This window comes from Pteropus vampyrus, unplaced genomic scaffold (genome assembly GCF_000151845.1).
Source record: "Pteropus vampyrus isolate Shadow unplaced genomic scaffold, Pvam_2.0 Scaffold20, whole genome shotgun sequence".
In the NCBI taxonomy this organism is placed as follows: domain Eukaryota; kingdom Metazoa; phylum Chordata; class Mammalia; order Chiroptera; family Pteropodidae; genus Pteropus; species Pteropus vampyrus.
This window is the reverse complement of record NW_011888801.1, coordinates 1,325,517-1,347,382: the sequence shown is the minus strand read 5'-3', so window position 1 is coordinate 1,347,382 and position 21,866 is coordinate 1,325,517. Positions and strand designations below refer to the sequence as shown.

The 21,866-nt window shown below is 39.5% G+C and overlaps 1 protein-coding gene across 14 annotated transcripts in view; it reads left to right on the top strand.

Moving 5' to 3' along the window:
* Positions 1 to 21,444, top strand: part of USP54 (ubiquitin specific peptidase 54) — a 107,830-nt gene extending 86,386 nt beyond the window's left edge. For 8 of the 14 annotated variants that reach the window (XM_023527901.1, XM_023527906.1, XM_023527902.1 and 5 more), the window contains 7 exons: positions 2,792 to 2,959; positions 5,312 to 5,446; positions 6,363 to 6,558; positions 8,362 to 9,758; positions 15,172 to 15,290; positions 18,625 to 18,811; positions 20,165 to 21,444. In XM_023527901.1, the coding sequence (XP_023383669.1) occupies positions 2,792 to 2,959; positions 5,312 to 5,446; positions 6,363 to 6,558; positions 8,362 to 9,758; positions 15,172 to 15,290; positions 18,625 to 18,811; positions 20,165 to 20,721 (2,759 nt within the window). In that variant the 3' untranslated portion in view covers positions 20,722 to 21,444. The remainder of the gene's footprint in view (positions 1 to 2,791; positions 2,960 to 5,311; positions 5,447 to 6,362; positions 6,559 to 8,361; positions 9,759 to 15,171; positions 15,291 to 18,624; positions 18,812 to 20,164) is intronic. The other 6 variants (XM_023527904.1, XM_011355238.2, XM_011355242.1 and 3 more) reach the window with 3 other exon arrangements.
* The last annotated feature ends 422 nt before the right edge of the window (positions 21,445 to 21,866 follow it).

Below are 21,866 nucleotides of genomic sequence, written 5' to 3'. Positions count from 1 at the left end.
GGAATACTGAAGTTTTAGGTAGAGATTTGAGGTAGTCGTAGGTTTTAGATCCTTTTTGCATTCTTCTCACAACACACATATATACTTCTAGTGCATATTCCACTTAAGTAGAGACTCAGTCCAAATGGGTCAAAATAAATCCTTTACTTAGAGCCAAAAATTGAGGTGATATCTAGGCAGTCTCCCCAACATGGAGACTTTTTTCTTTCCGTTTTATTTTCGCATTGGATAAAATTTATATATAACTATACGTAACAGGCTTTTACAATGTACCCAGTTTAGTCTCACATTTGCTGAGGCCCTAAGCCAGTAGATATTACCTCCCAAACTGAGATGTGAGATGGTTATACAGAACTAATAAAAGAAGGTTCCAAAATAACAGTGTTTTGACTCATTACCCCTTCACTTGCATTGAGGGTATAAAAGAATCAGGAATTTGGAGATTAAAGGAGAATTTTTAGTGAAAAGTATTGGTAAATCCTACCCACTCTGCCTTTAAGTAAGGATATGGGGCATCTGCCTGTTTCACATCAAGTCTAGAGGGAAGGGCTTTAAGGAGACCAGTCAGAGAGCTTAAATGTTTCCTCTGTAGTTTGAGCAACACAGTGGCTCGGGGTCTAACTTATACTCCAGAAATCTAGAGTGTGAGAATAGTTGGCTAGCTCTTGACAGTGGAACTAGGGACAGTATGCTACATGGGTGGCCAACACCCTCAGAGCATGTTTAGAGAAAGGAGAAACAGGTGTCTTCCATGGACCAGAGGCAAGCTGCTTGCATGGCATACCTGGCATAGGTGTGTTAGACTTTGACTACCTGATCCATGTGAAGGGTCAAGTGAATTGCTAGACTCTCAAAAGAAGGAGGAGAAAGCACCATGCAGGGGAAAGATTCCAATAATTGTTGGAGGGTCCACAAAGAACCTGTATGGGCATCATGACAGAGAAAGCATCAGATTTTCAGTCCCTCTCTGATGCCAACTCCTGATGACATGAGTGTGTCTGCCCCTTTTTCTCTTTCTTCCCTTTGCCCCTCAGCTATGGTTATCAGGGAGTCTTTTTTTCGATGCCTGGGAGAAGGTAGTGAGTATATAGTATTGTTTAGTCTTCCGAGGAGTTCTGGAAGCTACTAACTTAGAGATCGACCTCATGTGAAGGATGTGTTTCATCTCTTTTTTCTGGTCTTTTAGATCAGTTGTGAGTATAGTATGTTAGGGCAGAAACCTAACTATGCTCTGTTTTAATGAGCTTCTGGATGTAGATCTGTGGCTAGCTTACTAGACAGAATACTATGTTCCAGCCCATAGAGATGAGACCAGGAACATTTCTTCTCTGACCACTAACTCTCTTGATAGCCACTGAAAGTTCTTAGAAGTAGCTGAAATGGAGGTTTGCAGCAGTAATAAAAAGGCATGAACTCTTTTAGGTATGAGTGTGATAGGTTGCTGCCATCTGGCAGAGCAGAACAATGCCTCTAGAAGCAGTATCTGAAATCCTGGGCTGGAAAAGGTTATAGTTAGAAACCGTGGAATAAAATCGTGTTTCCTAATGAAGTTATATATTTGGTTTATTTCCCACATTTCAATTTATTTTTTGTTGACTAACATTGCATTGAGAAATTTAAGGTCATACATGAGCCTACTCCCCCTTCTCTTTTATTCAGATAAGCAATATTTTTCCAGCACACTGAAGACTAAGTCCCATGATTTCTCTAATTGTCCTAATTCTGGACTGGCTGGATAGAATTCACCAACAGGATTCCTTAACTGGTAAAAGATAATTAGCAAATTACAACAAATTTCTCACACACCGTACTACTCTACCATCCTCTTTGTTTAATAAACTCTACATATGCCTTACAATTTGATCGAATCATTTTAGTCTGGCACAGAACAAATATTTTTATCTGGTGACTTTGATACTCTTTTAAAAAATTACAGAAGTAAAATAAATGCAACAATTTGGTAACCCACCCTTTGCCTCTTCGAATTGAAAGTACCAGTGTTACAATTATGGTATATATCTTTCTACACCTTTTTCTAGGCTTATACAAGTATGTAGATAAGTTTATTACTACCATTTTAAAAAAAATAACATGAAGCTATACTATAGATATTATTCTGTCACTTGATTTTTTTGCTTAATATAACACGGACATACTTTTAGATTTATTTGGTTCCATCCGTGAACACTGATACAATTAAATTTTTACTACTATGGACATTTTATAAACTCATTAACGAGATGGTGGAAATTAAGGATGAGAAACTGACTTGCTTGAAGCTTCCCAATGAGTCAGTGGCAGCACATGGTAGAGAATGCCCCCTAATGATTAATAGCATGGATTATTAATTTAACCTGTTTGACTTTAATTTAGCTCTATCGTGTACCAATTGTGTTACCCTGGGCAAGTTATTTACCTTCCTTGTGACTCAGTTTCTTCCTAAAATGTGGGCAATAATAGTATTTACTTCATAGGTTGTTGTGAGAATTAAGAATAATATATGTAAAAGTGCTTAAGACTGTGCCTGTCACACAGTAGATGTTCAACAAATGTTAGATGTCATGTTGTTATTATTGTTATAAAACATTCAATAAATATTATTATTATTTTATTTTTTTCATGGTTCAGGTCTCACCCTGAATCTGATATGGCAAAACATGAACTCCAAATTGAAGCCAAGAGTTCCAAAGGAGAAGCATTCCACTACAGTGTAGTGGCTGTAACTGCAGCAGGCGCTTTGTGTTGGTTTTGGAAATGTGGTAACTTTTCTTCTCCCTTGTTTATATTCCAGGTGGGGAGATATCTTCCAAAAGTGAACTGGATGAATTGCAGGAAGAGGTGGCCAGGAGGGCCCAGGAACAGGAACTTCGAAGGAAACGGGAGAAGGAATTAGAGGCAGCTAAAGGGTTTAACCCTCATCCCAGCCGCTTTATGGACTTGGATGAACTGCAGAATCAGGGTAATTGTTGTGAGGATTAAGTTGTGGGTAATAGGGACAGAGAAAGGGGGAAGAAAAAAATATTCAACTTCTTGTCTTCACTTGAGCAAAGCTACATTTTATCTTAATTCAGCCATTTTAGTGAGAGCTAGTTGCGGTAGGAGGTAACAGGCCTATTGATTAGAGACAGACACTGATTTTGGGCCTATCTATTAAAAGCCTATAGATTAGATATCGTATATTGTTCACAAAAAATATTTTCCATGAACATCTATAGATGGTATAAATAAAACTAGTAACAATTCAGAAACAGCAGAGCAGGGCAGTGAGGGAGCCACACTGACAGTGAGGGCAATTCTACTTGCTAGGCTGAAACGTACCCTCGAGATTTCCCACCTCAGGGAAATCTCAGGGAAAGAGGAAGTAGATCCACCGAACAGGTTCTAAGAACACAGAACCTGAATGCCTTTTGATCTTCTGATGATTTATTTCCGATAATCATATAATTTTCAGGGACTTAAGCTTGCTCAACTGCCTCACATTAGTCACTTTTTTTCTTCAATTGCTTTAGGATGTCATTTTGTACCAGAAGAGATTAGCCTTCAAAGTAGGAATTCAAAAAAAGCAGAGATATCTACCTTAAATAGTCCCTGAAACCTACATCTCCATTGTTGAATTTATTATTCTCATTATTCAGAATCCCTGCATGTAACAAATTGTGCTAAAGCAGTGTAAAGAATAAGAGTCAATGCTATTTTGGGTGGCTGCTTTCTATTGATCACTTCTCTCTTTTTATCAACACATAGAGAAATTTCATGGGCTAATTTGGGGGCTATTTGGGGGCCACTTTTCTCCTCTAATCCTACAGTCTTTTGATTCAGGGCAATTGTTGACTTATATTTTCCTGAGGCATTGTATTTATTTCCAAATTAGTTTTAAATTCCTAATTCCTTAGCTTTCTCTAGCCACCATCTCTGATTAGAAAGTTTGTATAGAGTCAATTGGTTTTAAATATTTTGAAAAATCTTCAGGCCTAGAGGGTGAGGAGACTGCTTCTCTAGAGCTGGCATAGAACCTGATTGCCAGGTTCTTCAGAACCAACTTGCTATTTCCACTGCCTTCCCATTGCTCTCCAAAAGCCATGGTGAATTAGGGAGTGAATCTTAGGGGTATGGAAGAGCCTTTCTTATGATGTACAATTGGAGGTAAGATTGGGACATTATGGGAAAAATGATTCCAACACTTTTTTGTGTGTGTGTTTGAGCTTGGGAAAATTCACCAATATCCACAATTGTAGGTGAACTTCCATTATGGCTTCCTACCAATTTATAGTTATGAATGAGTAAAAGACAAGGGGCTACATAAACTTGAGGATTCTTTTACAAAGGATGCCCTTATAGTACTTTCTTGCTTTTTCATCCTGCACTGTTCTGGACTCTCCTACACCTGCTCTGGCATACATTCACCTTCAGGGGAGGAAGGACTATCTCATGCTCATTGTATGGGAAGGTGATTCTTTTGCGGTAGGTTTGGTGAACAAGGGCATGATAAAAGTAAATACTTAGCAGTGCTGAAGAAAGGTATGTGCATGCAGACCAACAACAAAGGCAGTTCAACAGATATATTGAGGTTAGGAATTGTAGATCACCTGTGCCCAAGAGGTATACTGATTTTCCAGTGGAGGGTGGTGCAGAGGACTATGGCTTGATGTAGAAAAGAAGTGTTACAGATGGCTTTCCACAGAGTATGATGCCACTTTTGCCTTAACACAGCAGTGGAGGTCTCATTGGAGATCTGGGTATCCCGATACTGGTTGGCAAGATATATCTTGTTGCAATGTGAGAAAGCTGCTCAGTTCCAGGCATAAGAACCTGCCCTTCTGCTATTAACAATACTTTGTTCTTTCCTTGAGGGACCTCCTAAAACAGCAGTCCCCAACCTTTTTGGCACCAGAGACTGATGCTCCTATGAGAATCTAATGCCTGATGATCTGAGATAGAGCCGAGGCAGTGATGCTGGCGCTAGGGAGAGGCTGCAAATACAGATGAAGCTTCACTCCCTTGCCTGCCGCTGTGCTGCCTGGTTCCAACAGGCCACAAACCGGTACCAGTCCTTAGCTCAGGGGTTGGGGACCCCTGTAAAAGGTCTTGCAGTTGGAATATGTGGTGGATGTGACAAGTTCTCTTTCATGGCCTTGGTAAGGTCTTAGTTAAGGCAAAAATTGATGTCTTACGTGTTTCAGAGAATCCTTAATAGCAGTGGACAGTTGGAATAAGGGTAGATCAAAGGCTCAGCAGCAAGGATCTATTGTGCACTGAAGGGAAACAACAGTACCTAGGAAAAGTTGGAACCAATTGTAATGAAAATGAAAAGTGCTGGCCCTTTCAGGGAGGAGTGACGGCTTTGAGAGGTCCCTGCAAGAGGCAGATTCAGTATTTGAAGAGTCGCTGCATCTGGAACAGAAAGGAGACTGTGCTGCAGCTTTGGCTCTCTGTAACGAAGCTATCTGTAAGTAACTCTAACCACCGTGGTTATGGCACATTTGATTAACTTTATAGTAGGTATTATTAGTGTCGCCGCTCAGATGGGATAAAAACGGCTTTTATGTCTCCTCGCTCTCCCAAACTGAGACCCTTTAGCTATCTGTGCCCTTCAGATTTCTAAGTGTGCCAGGCGCTGTCACTGTGGCCTACGGATATTTACTGGAATAACAGGATCCCACAGATGATTATCCAGCCATGCCTACCTTCTTATCCCAAGATAAGTTAGACCTCAGATGTGGGGTTAGTCTGCTCTTTCTCTAGTCACTGACTAGTCAAGTGGAGCTTATGGCAGAAAGAAGTGAATAAATTGGCCGTGACTTCCCAGGCCTGTGACTTTGTACTGCATTTGATTCTTTATGTTTCTCTCCTGCTTTCCTGGTGTACCCTGTCATTCGGTTATAGAAAGGGACTAAGGCTTAGAATTCATATCTGGTTCTTAAATGTGACCCAAAAGAAGCTGTGTTCTGTAAAAACAGATGCAGGTTTGGATCCTATTTCTGTTGGCCATTGGAAAAGGGGAGTTGGGAGCAGAATGTGGAGACCAGAGTCAGACAGGTCAGTTGCAAAGGACAACAAGAGTGGTAACCTCTAAAATGGAAGCACCAGTTTATCTTCCTGACTTATTTTAGTTTAGCTTTTTTGTTTTTTTGTTTTTTAAATTTGAATTAACCTGTTTGGCCTCCATGGCTTCCATGAATGTTTCTAATAGCCAGAGCAAGCTCTGTGCCCTGGACAGTGTATGCATGGTCCATGCCTTACATTCCTGCTGCATATTTTGAGTTTTACTGCATATCTTTGCTCATTTTTGGTTCAATTTTATTCTTTTTATTTCTGTTTGTATTTTGTGTTCTGTTTCTGCTATATTTTCTTTTGCATTTTAGCTAAACTAAGACTTGCCCTGCATGGTGCCAGCTCTAGCACACACAGCAGAGCCCTAGTCGATAAGAAGTTGCAAATCAGTATTCGAAAAGCACGGAGCCTGCAGGATCGCATGCAGCAGCAGCAATCATCGCAGCCGCCGTCGCAGCCCTCAGCCTGCCTCCTCTCACAGGGGGGGACCCTCCCTCAGCCAACAAGGTAGTGCCTGGGAACAATAGTAGTTTATGTACACCAAGGGAGGAAGTGACATGGGTGCTGCATAGCCAGAGCTCTCATTGCCTTGGCGACTACAGGGGAGAGAAGAGTCCTCTGAAAAAATTCCTTCTCTCAGTTCAGACATATAGTGAAAGTTCATCCCACTGCTTGTCCTTTCCTTACTAGTTCCTAGAAATATGCAGAAAGTATAGCATAATAAATGGACCACTTGTCCATATTTCCTGTGGGGAAGTTTGTCCCTGGACATGTGTAATAACATAGTTATTAAATTTATGTCTACTAAGTTCTGAGACATGGCAGACTGAACTACATTTCACGTTGCAGTAGAAACCATGTGATTTATTTGGAGATTTCAACGCTTCTTGTCCCTCATGGAAGCAGAGAAAGCAGCCTCCTTGCTCTGATAAAACCATAGAGAAGAGACATGAAGATTCTCTTTGTTTTGGGTCAGGGTTAGGAAGAACATCCCAGGGGCTGTTGGCATAGTTCTCATATTTTAGCCCTTGGATTTGATTTGGCTGTTACTTAGAAAAGATAGATTTAAGTAAAAGTAAATTTTGGCTATTAATAAGCCTAAGTAGTTTTCAGAATTTAAATGTTATAAAAGTAACTAACATTTTTTGAATATTTGCCTGTGCCCAGGCACTAAGCTTAAATACTTTATGTTTTATTTTATTTAATTCTCACAGTAACCCTAGGTTGGAGACTATTTTTTACTGGTATAAATAAGGAAATCAGGCTCAGAGGATAAATAAGATACCCAGTATTACTCAGCCATTAAATGGTAGAAGTGTAGAACTCACATCCAGGTCTGTGTGATTCCATTAGGTCTCTCATAGCAGTATAATATCATACTCTTCATAATGTTTTAAAGGTGACTAAGTGACTGTACCCACAAAAATTTATAATATATTATCATTTGAATTTAATGCTCATAGCTTGGATCTTCTTTTTCTTTTTTCCCATTGTATGTATACTCCACTATTGAATGCTGATCTGGAATCTGATCAGGTGTGTTTTGAATATAAGTAATTTAGGCAGCTAAACTCTTTCCAGACAACTTATGCCAGTTGATGTATGTGAGTGATCGAGGTTTTATTTAAGTGCTTCTAACACATTTTTTTATGTCAGAAATACAAAACAGTTATTGAGAAATCAACTAACTGTAGTTAATCCCTATTCTCACTCCCAAATCTCAAGACACCACAGTACATTACTTTGAGGAAGTATCTCAGTGAGTAATACAGCCAAATCCAGATTATGAAAACATAGAAATATAGAAACATAGAAATGGTTGATTTCTATGTAATCCTGTGAGCCCAAAACTCCCTGTACTCTGTAAATGTGGCCTTTCGGTTCTTTTGACTCATCTGCCCCTCAGGACCCCAGGTATGAGTGATTTCTAGCCTTTGCTTATTTTCCATGTCATCTGCATGTGGGACTAGCAATTTTTTTTTTTAATTTGCAAGTAGAATATGATTGGAATAGGATTTTATGGGTAAGGAAAAAATATTGTCAAGGGCTTTATTTAGTATTACTCTGTGCAACTTTGGTGAGGGCATGTAACAAAGAGGATTAATACTACCTACCAATTGGGTGTGAGCTGACCATGTGCCTTTTCTTGTGAACCTCTGAACTGTTGACTCTACTTGTGCTTTTATTTCCATTTATTTTTCACCATTCCCTCTGTGGATAGCTAGATGTGGGAACCAAATAAATAGTTCTTTTTGTAAGTGATCTTGTTAATCAAGGCAGCTTATGACTGGCTTTCTCCATTTATTTCAGTGAACAGCCTATCCCGCTCCAAGTATTGTTAAGCCGGGAGGCCCAACTGGAACCCTACACAAATATAGAGTTTGGGGCCAGTTCTTTCGTCTACTCACCTGCTTCCTGCCATGAGTCACACTCATCACTATTCCCAGAGTCATCTGCCTTGTCTCTCCCACAGCACAATTCTCCCAGTAGGTCTGCCTCCAACCTTCTTCCTTCAGTTGAGGTGGACAGCATTGACCCCTCTGTGTTCCACAGGCAGGGGTTACCTAAAACACCAGGGAGGACTGATAACAATTTTCATCATGGTTGGGAACCATTGGATGTACCAGAGGGTAAGCTTCAAGGCTACAGGGGTGACAATAACAGCCGCACCAGGTTTTCCCCTCAAGAAGGAAGAGGCATTGATCAAGAACAACTATTCCAAGAAAAGAGGGATCCTGCTGACTCATCCCAGGTGATGTCTTGTTCACACCCAACTGGAACAGCCACCTGTGAGAGAAGAGATGTACACAGACTAGCCTGTAGTTCTACAAGTACATCAGTTCAGCCCAGCCTTCCTCTGTATAGCTCCTACCACCCTGTATTGCCTGCTGCTTCCTCATTTGTGCTTCACTCTCCTGATACTGTGCAGAAGACTAACCAATGCCTCCAAGCCAAGAGCCTCAAAACTTTATTGACTTCAAAAGTGGATGGAGGCAGCGAGGAGCCCAATAGGCCAGAGTTTCTGGGCACGAAAGGGCTTGTTCGCTCTTTGACAGAGCAGTTCCAGAGGATGCAAGGTGCCTCCACAAAGGATGGTACAGGTTCCCAGGATAGAAGTTTGCCAAATAGTATAAGGAAGAACTTCTCCTCTTCTGACTGCAAGCCTCCCTTCCCACAGGGTCAAGGGAAAGGCCAGTGGCCTGGGGCAAAACAGCAACCCTCTGTGGATGATAGGGACAGACTGCCTTCCTGGGAAGAGCCTGTTGATCATCCTTCTCTTGCCATGAATTCTGGACTGCCTAATGGTGAAACTTCTTGGGAAGGACAGCCCAGGTTGGCAGAGCCAGGTATGTTCCAAGGGAAGCTATCTCAAGTGAGAGATGCTAGGCCTAAGGAGCTAGGCAGCAATGTTGACTTGGGGACTTCCTTGCCTTTGGATTCCTGGGTGAATGTCACAAGGCTCTGTGATTCTCAGCTTAAACATGAGGTCCCTGGGCCAGGAATGAAGTCCTCCCCCAATGATCCCCATACCTGTACAGCCTATCCAGAAAGAAATCACATCCTTCTGCATCCACATTGGAACCAAGACACAGAGCAGGAGACTTCAGAATTGGAGTCTCTCTACCAGGCCAGTCTTCAGGCTTCTCAAGCAGCCTGCTCTGGATGGGGGCAGCAGGATGTGACCTGGCAACCACTTAGCCAAAGAGGTAAGAATACAACCAGGGTTAGAGGAGTGGGGACATATAAAAGCTGAAAGCATGAGGACAAGATCAGAGGTAGGGTGGTGTTCTGTTCAAATAATATCCCTAGCTTAGAACATGGCAGTAAAATGTCTGACTTTATTCATAAAGACTTTAGGACAAGGGCTAGACATTTTTCTGGCTAGTGTGAAGAGTAGGGACAGAATTATCACTCATGGGCCAGTTCCCTCCTAAAGAGAGTGTATGCTGAGGGCTTCTTCAATATACAGTGCTAAGGAATGGTTCATAGGTCTTTGAGAGTGACCCAGTATGACATGGGGGAGGCTGAGAGGAAAAGTCATCCTTCTGTGGTTCAAGAGCTGAACTAATCCTAAGATCAGCTTCCAGATCCATCTTGCACCGAGGATGTCTACACTGAGCCAAGCCTTCAAAGGGCATGTCCAGATCATACCGAACCAGCACTATCAAGACCTTCCCTGGTCCCTTCAGGAACTGCCAGGTTTAAAATTTTCAATATAGTATGCTTATAGGGTACCGTTCACTGACTCTTCTTGAGATTGTATTGTGTGAAGAGTGAAGTCTACACCTTAAATAAGCACTGCAGACTTAGTTCTGGAAATTGAATAAATGAGGATTATTTATAACTTAGATTGATGCACTTAAGAACTCCAAAGGCTGAACTATTTGTTCTTCCTGCATTATCACATGATATCCCAGGGCCAAGTTTTTATATCTGTAAAAAAAGAGAATTGGTTCAATGATTTTTTCTAAAAGACACCTTCCAACTCTTAAAATATGTATGATTCTGTGAAATAGAACTTGGAGACCTTTATGTTCACTTGGGCGTAACAGTTTCCATAATGATACAGATTCCTCGCATGCTGCCAACCAACGTTTAATTACAGCCAAACAACAAGTGTTTATTGAATACCCACTATATTCCCAGGAGCTGTGGGGGAGATATCACATAAATATGAGATTTGATATTAAGATAATGTTTTTTAGGATCTGCATCCCAGTGTAGACTTTGCAATAACATTTATTAAGTGCTCCTTAGATACAAATGATAGGGCCATATGGGAAGATTCTACAGAATGAGGAAAAGCTGGACTGTCTCAATTAGCTTCCTGCCTATTTTAAGAGAGAAAGAATATACAAATGTTGTGTTTTAAGAATTATTAATAAAGACATATAAAAAATACATTGCAGTTGAAATTGAACTAATTGACTGTCAAACATTATAGTACAAAAACAAAGCAAAATAACCCTTATGTTACCCAAAACAGCAACATTTTTCATTTCATAGTTTTGAAATATATAAAATAACAAAAACCATTGATAATCCCACTCATAATAATTTCATGAGTTTACTTCTGGCTTTGTTTTTTTATATATGTACACTATATGTTTTTATGAAAAGCAGGATCTTTTATACACACACACACACACACACACAGTTTAGTTCCATGAATTTTCTTACATGATATCCATGAGCACTTTGATAAATCTACTTTTAATGCCCATCGTATTCTGTATATGAATGTACCATTCTATGGCTGAAAATTTAGGTTACTTCTAAATTTTTTTATAATATAGCACTGTGATGAATATCTTTATATTTAAGTGTTTGACCACTCATAAGCTCTTTAGAATAAACTTTTAGAAGGATAATAAGTAGTTGAAGGTTATAAACCTTAAAAAAAAACCTCTTGGTACATACTGGCAAATTAGCCTTCAGGAAGATTATACTTTTAAAAACAATATGAAAGAGTAGTTACCAACCATTAATTTTACTTAGTAAACAAAACTAATTTAAAAATTTATCTAATGAGTCAGTTTTCAAAATACTTGTTAAACCAAACTAGCATTTATCTTGGTTAGAGTCTGTTTTAAATTAAGACTTTAAAAACTGACATGACATAAAATAATGAAGTGATCAGGTGGAATAAATCAGATAGTTGACGAAGGAAAATGCCAATTAGGATTCATATATGACAGAATGTATCTTTGGAGGAATCCTTTATTATCTTACTGTAAAGCGTTTATTAGGCATGAAATTATTTCACCCCCATATTTATTGATATATGTAAATTGACAGATAACAGGGTATAAGTTTAAGGTGTTCAATGTGATGGGTTAATACATATATATATTGTTAAATGATTACCATGATAAGGTTAGTTAACACGACCATCACCACACATAATTACAATTTTTTTTGTGGTGAGAACATTAAGATCTACTCTTTTAACAACTTTCAGGTATATAATACAATATCGTTAACTATAGTCACGATACTGTACATTAGATCCCTGGAACTTATTCATCTTATAACTGGAAGTTTGTACCTTTGACCAACATCTCCTCACTTCCCCCATCCCCCAGCCCCTGTTAACTACCATTCTGTGTTGCTATGAGCTTGTTTTTTTAGGTTCCACGTATGAGATCATACAATATTTGTCTTTTTCTGTATGACTTGTTTATTTGGAACAAAGCTTTATTGACATATAATTTCTATACTATACAATTCAAGAGTACAGTTCAAAGGTTTTTGAGTATATTCACAGAGTTGTTCATCCATCACCACGTTTAATTTTAAAGTGCTTTCAACACCCTAAAAAGAATGTATCCATTAATAGTCACTCCCCATTTCCTCCTACCCCTCTCTCCCAGCCCCAAGCAACCTCTAATCTATTTTTTGTTTTTAGATTTATCTATTTTGGACATTTTCTATAAATGCAATTATATAGTATATCGTGTTTGTGACCAGGTTAATTTTGACATAGTTATAGTTCCTAAAGAGTTATACAAACACTGCCCTTGACCTATATTCTAAATTTCATAGTACTTTGAAGTTGGGCAGACATCATCTTAAAAATAAAAGCTTTTTTATGGAAAATTTCAAATATATTCAAAAGTAAAGAGTAAGAGTAAATGTTATAATAGCCTCCCCACATACTTATCGCTAGCTTCCATGGTGATTATCTTGACCAATTTATTAACATGTGGCCAGTATTGATTTAGCTATAGCACCCTCTCCTTTCCCTTTCCCACTGTATTATTTTAAAAGCAAATCCCAGACATTATATCATTTCATCCATGAATCATTTAGAATGTATCTCTAAGAAAATAAAGACTATTTTAAAAGATAAAACCATAACATTATTATAACTGAAAAATTAACAGTAATTTCTTAATATAATACAGTAACCAGTATTCAGATTTTCTCAGTTGTCTCATAGATGTCTTTTCACAGTTGGTTTATTTCAAATCAGGATCCATACAATATTTGCACATTGCATTTTGTTGATATGCTTCAAGGCTTTTTTTTTAGCCTGTAAGATTTCTGTCTCTCTTTTCCCCTTGCCATTTATTTGTTGAAGAAATTTGGTAATTTGTCTTCCACATTCTAGATTTTGCTGATTATATTCTAATAGAGCTTTGCTTCTTTTTCTCTCTCTCCAAACATGTTCTTCTAGCCCCTCTTTTTCCTGTAATCTGGTACTTAGGTCTAGAGGCTTGATAAAAATTAGATTCAATTTTTAAAAAATAAGAATGTTTCATAGGTAGTTGTTTGTATTTCTTATATTGGGAAGCACATAATGTCTGGTAGTCTTCCTTGTTACTATTAATCAGTAGTAGGCATCATCTTAATTGTACCTGCTATCAAATCCAGAAGTCCCCTCAACAGTACTCCTTACAGATGGCTGCCTCCACCTCTGCTTAAATGTCTTTAAAGGAATCTGTCCACTCCCTTCAGGAGGTTTCAATAGCCACCTCTCTCTCTAGGAATTGACTTGATTAGAAGAGAACCAAATTCTAATCATTACAGCTATGATTCTTAAATCTGACTATCCATATAGTCACCTGAAGAGTGGCTTTTAAAAAACAAGTAATTTTTTAAAAACGGGATCACAGTACACATGCTGTTTTTATTATGGACAATTTTTCTGTTTATCCTCCCCTTACATCAATCCCTACCTTTTATCCCCCACCTTCCCAGATAATCAAATATACATATTTCTGTATTTTTCTGATCATAAAATCCTTTGTAGATCTACATGTACAGTGTTTTTTGGTCTGGGGATAATATTACAATTTTTTTTTCTTTTAACTTAATAATACTAGATGAACATCCCTCCAAGTTACTTAATTTAATTCAATTCATTCTTTTTAGTGGCTGGGCAATATTTGATAATGAAGATCCCATTCTGCTATATATGGATATTACTTTAGTTCTTGGCCACTACAAACAATGCCACAGTAAACTGGTATTTTTGCTTCTTATTCCCAGGAGTAGAATTGTTGGATAAGGGGGTAAATATATTTCAAATTTCAATTGATATTTCTAGATTGCTTTTTAAGATAACATTTTACATTTTATAAGCAATGTTTGAGGATATTCTCCCACACTTTTTGGGGAAGTTTTTTAAAAGTAAATATTCCCAGGATCCAACTATAAAGATTCTGATTCAGTAGGTCTGTGGATAGGTACAAGAAGCTGTATTTCTTAAGACTCCTAATGAGTCTGAGGTGGTATTAGAACCACTGCATTTAAGCACCAGGAATCATTAAAAATAACTGGTCTTCTAGTTTAGGATCAGCAATATCATGCTTTAGCCAGATATTAGTACCAAAATAACAAATTGAGACATGAATTGGCAATATATATATATTTTAAATATAGGTCAAGGACATGTGCATCTTCAGAATAGAAGGCTTAATTATTTTTATTGAGGTAAGCACCTTGGGAGTCACATATCCAGTTTGGAGCTGCTCTTAACAGTCTAGCAAGATTTTGAGGAAAAGATAAGCATTTAGTGATTGCTTAGAATTTAAGCGATTGAGAGAAGCCAATCAGGAGAAATAAAAGAATGTTACATACAAAATGTTCTTGCTCATAGTAACAGGAAGTGAAAATCAAGGGCTTGAATTTTAATACTGGTTAAACCACTTACTACTTTAAGACCCTGGAACTCATTTTCCTGTTATGTAAAATGAGGTTTGATAAATGATTACTATGATCGTTTCAATTTCTAACTAGACTGGAGATTAATAGTTTCCTTTGTCATCACAGACACTCTTATACGTCTTGGGCCCAAGTCTGACAGCAGCAAAGTTAATTGTGTTTACAAAAATGAAATGAGGCAAGATGGGACATTCAGCTATCTGTCCTCATAGCCTCTTCTCTACAAGGTTCTTTAAGGTCTATGTTCTGAGATCCTTGTGGCTTATAAGAAACTATCCCTGTTCTGAAACTCCTGGTTCTACATTCCAGAAGCACATCTTCCATTAGATTCAGGGATATATATTTGTTATTTAATGAAACAAGAACTCTTGAAGTTTGTGCTGCAGGGCTCAGAGTTTAGGCTCTAAGAGATAAGGTGGCTTCAACTTGTATTTTTGTTTTCCTCCTCAGGCTCTGCAGATGGTATGGGGAGGAGGTTGCATTCAGCCCCTGGCCTTGGTCTCTCAAAGACCCCAACAGCAGAAATGGAGCACAGTTTCCATGAAACCAGCACAGTGCCTGCTTCTCAGGTAGCAGCCTCAGGTGCTAAGGTGCTGGGCATGGGGTGGTGTGTTGGGGAAGGAATTATGGAGAGAGATAAGTGGTAGGATTGGTGGTAAGGTAGAGGCACGGTAAGGTCGGGCTCTTAGAATAGAACAAGGTCTATGATTGAGCATCTTTTGAATGAGAGGAGATTACCATATGGGCACTACCTTTTGAGCATCTTTTGAATGAGAGGATATTGCCACATGGGCACTACCTTTCAAATATATTTAATTCAGGCCTCTACTAGTGAGTCTTACCTTATTCTCTCCCATATCCCTGGGGACAGTGTCTGTGGGAAAACCACAGGTCTGGTGTCATGTGACTGCCTGCGTCTGTGAATTTGAAGGCTGCACCTTGCTGAGGCCCCAGCAGGGAGTATGGGGAAGATGATAAGTATGGTGCAGAGAACTTTCACTGCATCTCATGCTGTCTTCCAGAGGCAGGAGGCCCCAGTCTCTTCCCACAGTTTTATAAGTAGAATCAGGGTCTATCTATTTAGAGCCCCCTTTCTCTTGCTAGGTAAAATATAGTGCAGGTGAAAGGGCAGAAGAAACTGAAGGTTGTAATTTGGGGAAAAGCCGTGTGCACTTAGCAAAAATGAGGACACATAGTCATTACTTTATTGACACACATTTTGTTGGAGCCCAGAGGAATATCCCTTCCCTGTAGTAGTCTGTAAGGTGTATTATTGGGTTCCCCGGGGTGAGAAGAGTCCTAATAGTAGCCTTCTCGAGAACCAATAGCTCCTGATTGGGTCAGAACCCACTGCAGAGATGGGATGGAGTATTGTTTTGCTTTTTCCTCCCCACCCCATTGTAATGAGGCCCATTGTAATTTCAAGATGAAATGAAACATGTGCATTGCAAGAAAAGGAAAATGACTTAAAATCCTCCTCCTTAAGGCCTTCCTTTCATAATTAATGCAGTAATCTATAGTTGCAAGTTACAGAGACACCCAAGTCAGCAGAGATCAACAAACTCATATAGTGGCTGTGGCTGGATTTATAAATCATGCCTTTGCGAATTTCTCACACTTGTCCAAGGTAAGTTGAGTTTTCATTACAATAGAAGTCAGGATGCAAAGCACCAGTGCACTGAAGCTCGTTTACCAGGTCAGTTCAAGAAAAATTTTAAAAGTTTTAAATATGTGATATAAAAATAAAAAGGTACAAAAGAATATAGAGTTAAAACTAAGTCTGTCTTCTACTAGGACTTCAGATCCAGTTTTTCTTCTAAGAGGCAGTCATTTTTTTCCCCCATTTTATTGTTCGTAAGTTCCTAAACAACTCTGAACAAGTCTGCCATTCTTTTTGGAAAATGTGGTCTTTTCTGCCCAGCATTTATTCTCATATACCTTTAAAGCACTTAATGGCAAATTGTTACTTTCCTAGGAGATTTGGCTTCCTTTCTCCTGACTTCTGTATTATTTATTTATTCACTGATTCATTCTCTTTGAACAAATACTTATTGAGCTTATGTTCTAGGTATTGTGCCAGATGCTGGGGATAGAGTGGCAAGTGAGCTAGATATAGTCCCTGTTCTCATGGACTTCACAGTTTATTGGAGGAGACAAATAAATAATTATAATATAATGTAATATAATATAATATAACAATATAATATAACATAATATAATATAATACTTAGTGCTATGGAAGTGTAACAGAAGGGACAACTAAATCAGGCTTGAGGGATCAGGGAAGGCTTCCTGGAAGAAGTAAAAAAATATATAGCCGGTAAAGGAACCTGAATTAAAAGAAGCTACTTTGGTATGGCAAGATTAAAGCCTGGCAAGGGAAGGATGGAGTGTTGACAAGTGAGACTGGAAAGAACATAAACAAGGGTCATGTCATGAATCACAATAAGGAGTTTGGGAGGATAGAGAAAAGTGGACCTATTGAAGAGCCAATTAAGAAGTAAAAATCAATGGGACTTGGTGCCTGCCTGCCTGGATATGGGGAAAGGAGAATCAAGGATCATATTCAGGAATTATGGGTTGATTGATAATGATATATTTAAGGGAAGAGAAGCAAGAATATATTTGGGAGAAGAGATTTATACAATTTTGGATATATTGAGCTTAAATGGAGCTTTAAGGCGCTGGGGATATTGCAGTGAAAAGAAATGTATTCTATCAGGAGAGGAAGACAATAAACAAGTAAATCCCAGATAATGTGTGATAAAGCAAAATAAAACAAAGCAAAGGGATGAGGAGTAAAGAGGTAACAGTGATTATTCTCAGGGCTATTTTTGATAGAGTAGCGAGAGAAATTGGCTCTAAGGAAGTAACATTTGACCAGAGACCTCAGTGATATGAAAGTGTGTAGCTATGGGAAAACATTCCAGGTGACAGTAGCAGTAATGTTAAAGGGCCTACAGTGGAATGAGTTTAGTGTGTTTGAAGAACATTAAAAAGATTAGTGTGTAAAATGCGTCTGAATGTTAGGACATACGTAAGAACTTGCCGGCCACAGTACAAAGGAAATGAGTTAGAGATGGGAGGCCAGATTGGAGGCTGTTGCAGTGGTCCAATTGAGTTTAAATATGAAATATGTTAAGTAGAAATGACAGTACTGGCAAAGGTCTCTGGTCAAATGTTAATGGAATTGTGGATGAGAAGTGCAAAATCAAGGGCAATGTCAACATTCAAGTCTAGGTGCCTTTGGAAAATGTGGTACTAGGAGGAAGAGTTTGGAAGAATATTAGTTCGATTTGGACATATTAGTGTTTTACATGTTAAAGGGGATATTTCTGAGACTTTGCCACAAAAGTGAATGACTAATGGAGTATGGAGCAGGACATAAATACCAGTGGGTACAAACTTGACAGGCAGACCCAGACAGTGGATTATAGCAGTGTCAGGAGAGAAAACAGAGTAATAGAGTTCTTGATTGTATATTTAAGGAGATATATTTTGGTTCTCAATATTTAGAGAGAGTATAGAATTTTCTTTCTCAATATCTCAGGCTTTCTGAATTTCTCATTTCTTCTCTATTTTTAAATTTCTATCTCAATCTTTCTAATTCTTCTATTAGCATTAAGGAGTTTGCCAGAGACCTAGATGATAAGGTTGGGAAGGTGAGAGCTAGAAGGAAGACAAGTTAGGAGAATAGGATCTTCCCTTAGTTTCTAGAGGGACTAAGAGGGAGAGTGACTGAGTAAATTGGGTCCCTTTCCAGAATAAGACATATTTGCACTCTAGTTCCCTCCATCTCCCCTTGCTTGCCTCACCGTGTTTACCCAACCATATCCTGCTGTGTGTTAATCTTCATCTCTATGTTTTTTTTTTTTTGTTTTTTTTTTGTCATCTCATTATAAGGATTCATCAAACGCGAGGACAAAGCCTTTGGAAACCGGGCACCGTTGTTCCAGCTCCTCTTCCCTCCCTGTCATCCATGACCCTCCTGTGTTTCTCCTTGGTCCCCAACTCTACCCACCCCAACCACAGTTCCTGTCCCCAGATGTCTTGATGCCCAACATGGCAGGGGAGCCCCATAGACCCCCAGGTAACTCTCCCCAAATCTAATATTATGTGCCAGAATGTGGTGTACCTTTCCAGGGACCTAAAGGGTCAAATCAGTATACCTCTGGGTGTGTGTGTGTGTGTATGTGTGTGCGTGTGTGTGTGTGTGTGTGTGTCCCCCAAGGTGGAATTGTAAAGAGTTATAAATTACTGCTTTAGTATCAAACATTAATCTAGATGAATTGTGATTGAGTCATTTCTTGGGCAACATGGTTCTAGGGTAAGGGTCTAGACCGAATTCTCAGACTCTAACTACCCATGAAAATGAATTGTTTCAGTCATGATAGAATAAGATGACCAAGGGGAATTAATACCCAGTCTTTAGGATTACCCAAAACATAAAATGTCATCTCTATTAGCTAGTTTTCTCTTCTTCTATCCCGTAAGTCGCAGTTGTGGGATAGTCTAGGAGGACAAGGAGTGAATAGGAGATTTGGAAAGACCCTGCACATGGAATACCCATCCTATGTACACAGACCCAGACAATCTTGGGGAAGGTGGGAAGCATCCTTCTGGCTTTCTCCATAGCAAGCTTTGCTTCTTTTCCTCTTCATGGGCTGAATCTACAGTATAAGACAATGATTCTCAATGGGAAAGGGGAGGTGCTACTGGTATCTAGCTGGTAGAGGCCAGGGATGCTGTTAAACATCTGCAATGCACAAGGCAGTTTCCCTGGCCTCCTTAATCCCCCAAACAAAGAATTATCAGCCCCAAATATCAGTAGTGCAATGAATGTCCCAGGGCAAGGAGTGGTTGTGGTTCTAGAACAGTAGAGTAGTATTGTTGATATTTGTGTCCAAATTTTAGGGAGCTTCTAGATAGATGGACTTCCTATTACTCTGTGGAGCAGCCAAGTAGCCAGCTTCCTTTGACAGTTGTTAGGGGCATCTGATCATACAGGAAGTATTTATTACAGCCTGTTTTGTACCAAATGCTACAGTGAAGGTACCATGTTAAGAAAATAAGTGATGGTTTGGAGTGGTGGTTCTAGGAGTAGAGCCGTCACAATGAGAGTATACATTTGTGATATTAGGGAGCCATGCGTGCGTGTGCATGCATGTGTGTGTGTGTTGGAGGAAGGATTGCAGTGGAGTGAGGTAGAAGTATGGCAGCGTCCAGGAGACTGTTTCATTTGCCCAGGTTGGAGTTAAGAGACTTGATTTTAATGTATATTAAGATTTTTAAAAAATGAAATTAAAAACAAAGCTAGGCTCCTTCTTTCCCTTTTGTGTACGTTCTTGGAGGGGTGGGGAGTTATGTAGAACAGCCAGGTCCTCTGGGAAAGAGAATGGTTTACTAAAGACGCTTAATCTTTGGGTTTCTTTTCTCCTCCCAGGAACTTCAAGGAGTGTCCAGCAGTTTCTGGCTATGTGTGACAGGGGTGAAACTTCCCAGGGAGTCAAGTATGCAGGAAGGACTTTGAACTACCGGAGTCTCCCACATTGTTCCAGAACAGATGCCTCCTGGGGAGCATGGTCAGAGACCAACCAGCATATTGGGGCCAGATTCCTGACTACTCCAGGGTGCAAGCCTCAGCTAACCCACACTGCCACACTACCAGAAAGACACCAGGGCATTCAGGTTCCTCATGCTCAGTCCTGGGGGGATCTTTTCCATTCACCTTCCCACCCTCCCATTGTTCACCCTGTGTCCCCACCATCAAGCAGCCTTCATGTACCCCTGAGGTCAGTTTGGAATTCGGGTCCTGGTCCAGGGTCTCGAGCCCCTGGTCCTCGAAGAGTAGATATGCCCCCAGATGATGACTGGAGGCAAAGTAGTTATACCCCACAATCTAGACACAGGAGGACAGGGGGACAGGAGTTTCTATTTGTTCTAGCAGATGCCCCTGGAAGAGAGATGAGGGCTAGAGCCCTGCAGCATAGTAGGTGGTAAGGGTCACCCTTTTCCTTTCCTGGAGCCACTACTTTCTCTGTTAAACTATACTGTGGCAGTTTTGGTACGAGGGTTGTACTACTCTTATCTCACAAGGGATGTCATAAACCTCTAACATGACGTGGCTCTTTCAGAAGGAATATTTGAAATTCCAGTTTCACCTAGTAAAAGGAGCAGCTGCTATTTATTTAGGGCTTTATTTGAGCCACTTTAAAGAAGAATCCATATTACTCTGGACACTAGCTATTCCTTAGGATCTTAGGATCACCATTTTATTCCTGGATACTTTATGCCTCATCTGTACCTGAGCCCTCATCTTCTGCTCCCTACTCTATTACCCACTTCTATTCTTTGTTTTATGCACCTATCCCTATTACCGGACCTGTCTTCCTCGTCCCCCATTCTTGGAGAGACATGTAGTTCTATGGTCATGGTCCTGACCACATCATTAAGGGCAGCTCACCTTCCCAGGTATTGTGGACTGTCTTCCTGTGCCCCCAAACCTTAGGCCTAGAATGTGGAGCTGCCAGCATATCATTTGCCCTCTGAACAGTTGGAGTCAGGCACACTAACACACCCTCCTGTCTCAGCAGCAGAGCCATTATTGCCACTTGCTCAGTTGCCATTGTAAACCCTCAGAGTTAGCTGAATTATTTTAGGGCCAAACATACTGTTTTTGTAAAGTATTTTTCATTAATAAATCTATAAGATAGTTCTATTTAATTCCTTGTCATTTAGTTTTTTATTTAACCCCTTTTGTTTGCTCTTGCTCTTTTGTGGGCAGGGTGGGCATGCCTGATAAGCAAGAAATACCAATTCCCAGTGGCCTGGGGCTCCCAAAGAGTGAAGTATGGCACAAACATACATATATATGTGTGAAAGTGTGTGTGAACATGTATGAATAAATATGTATTTATGGCTTTTGACTGAGTGAAAATGAGGAGCCAAAGAGTTGAAAGATATTTGAAGGATATATACTCAAGGTAGGAGTCAATGTGCCCTAAAATGGAGTGACTTTCCTTGTTATTGCTGCTGCTAGTATACTTCCTACCCCTTTCCTGCCAAGAGACACTAAATATATTACATTATTTCTCCTTCCTTCCTTCCTTCCTTCCTTCCTTCCTTCCTTCCTTCCTTCCTTCCTT